Genomic DNA, 1591 nt, shown 5'->3' with positions numbered 1-1591 from the left:
AGATAAGCTCACATGGCCGACTCCATTACCTGTCTAATCAATAATCAATTTATTTGTGTAAATAAAATAAAAAGAAAGTTATGATAAACATCTCCAACTTTGAACTCCATCTAGTTGTTTAACACAGTGGAATTACAATCTAAAACGACAGGAAGAAAAAAACCCTGAAGATCTCTAGTTTCTAATTGAACCCACTTTACAAGACACTATAAAAATTAAGGAAGAAACGTAGGAACAGAGGAAGCGAGCTGCGACGAGTGTTGGTCATGTTGATGATCTTTGCTTTGCCTCCCGGCCGTTGAAGAATGGCCGCACCGGCCACATCTCACCGGCGTGAGAATCCGGCGACAAGAAGGACACGAAGACCTAGAGACAAGCCATTTGTCAATACACGCCACGTGGAAGGAATGGCCACAAAGAGGAAGCACTCTGATTTCTTCTCCGTCGGCGAACTCAGTGAGACAAATCGCGCACTCCGTTGAATCTCCGCCGTCTTCGGCGGCACCTCCGGAGGTTGATTCCGCGGCGGTGAAAGTGGATCTAGGAAGAGACTGAAGAGCTTTCTTCTTCAACCCTTTGTTCTGCGACGGAGAATTTCCTCCGGCAGTAAATCGCCGGAGACAAGCGCAACGTACGACGGCGGCAAGGCCAGCTACGCATATGAGAGCGCAGAGAAGAGCAGACAAGATCACCACCATGTCAGATTCGGCCGCCAGAATCTGCTCCGACGGTTGTGGTGGTGGCGTCGCCGCCGTCTCGAGGATTCTTGACGGTATAGTCATTCTTGGTTTTTCTTTTCTTTGTGTGCGTTTGAAGACAAAAGAACGTGAGAGTGATAAAGATAAGAAAGAATCTTGATCCACGTTATAATAGACACACAAAGATAGATACATGTATAGGTGTATATATATTTTTATATAAATTTTGCACCATTGCATACAATATTAAATATTTTATGTTAAGCTAATACAAAAAATACTATATAATAATACACGCAGAAAAGTTTGGAATGTGAAGGGAAATAAAATTAGATTCTAAATATATTCAAAATTAATGGCTGAATTAATGTTTACATGCAATTTGCATCTTCCTATTTAGAGTATTGTTGTTTCGTGAGGATACATATTCTGTTAAAGGCTTAAAACAAACATTACCCTTAAAGAAGATGCATCTAACTATCACCAACTAGTTTAATAGATGCTAAACCCCATTTTTATAAATTAAGAATCAGAAATGGAGTTTTTCTTTGTGCATTTTTAAGTTTCTCTTAAGGCTAGTCAGTTGATGTTGAAATCATCACGCCTTATATCAGTTCATTATATGTATTTAAAATAGTTATGTTTAGTTATGCTGCATATAAAAAAATTATCAGAAAAGGTGGGTAGGTGGGGTGGGCTTCATAGGTTCAGTATTGACGAACACGTTACCAAAAGGTATAAGTAAGCCTCTTTCTTACCTAAACGACTGAACCTACTTTCGATTAGACCCCTTTATTTTTGGTCTCTGAAATTTATAATAGTTATATGATAAAATGATTCTCTTTACGGTTATGACTTTTCATTGTTGTATATAAACACATGCAAGTCTTTGA

The 1591-nt window shown here is 38.8% G+C and overlaps 1 protein-coding gene across 1 annotated transcript; it reads right to left on the bottom strand.

The window, feature by feature from the left end:
* Positions 1 to 81: 81 nt before the first annotated feature.
* Positions 82 to 889, bottom strand: LOC106304008 (RING-H2 finger protein ATL44). Its single transcript, XM_013740377.1, has one exon. The coding sequence runs from the start codon at positions 780 to 782 to the stop codon at positions 216 to 218; it is 567 nt and encodes a 188-aa protein (XP_013595831.1). The 5' UTR covers positions 783 to 889; the 3' UTR covers positions 82 to 215.
* Positions 890 to 1591: the final 702 nt, after the last annotated feature.

Source organism: Brassica oleracea, chromosome C7, assembly GCF_000695525.1.
Source record: "Brassica oleracea var. oleracea cultivar TO1000 chromosome C7, BOL, whole genome shotgun sequence".
NCBI lineage: Eukaryota > Viridiplantae > Streptophyta > Magnoliopsida > Brassicales > Brassicaceae > Brassica > Brassica oleracea.
The sequence above is the reverse complement of the archived record's forward strand: the minus strand, read 5'-3'. Positions and strand labels throughout refer to the sequence as shown.

Bases quoted from the DNA above. Each gene is read 5' to 3' on its own strand.
- LOC106304008 (XM_013740377.1), bottom strand. From the start codon at position 782: ATGACTATACCGTCAAGAATCCTCGAGACGGCGGCGACGCCACCACCA.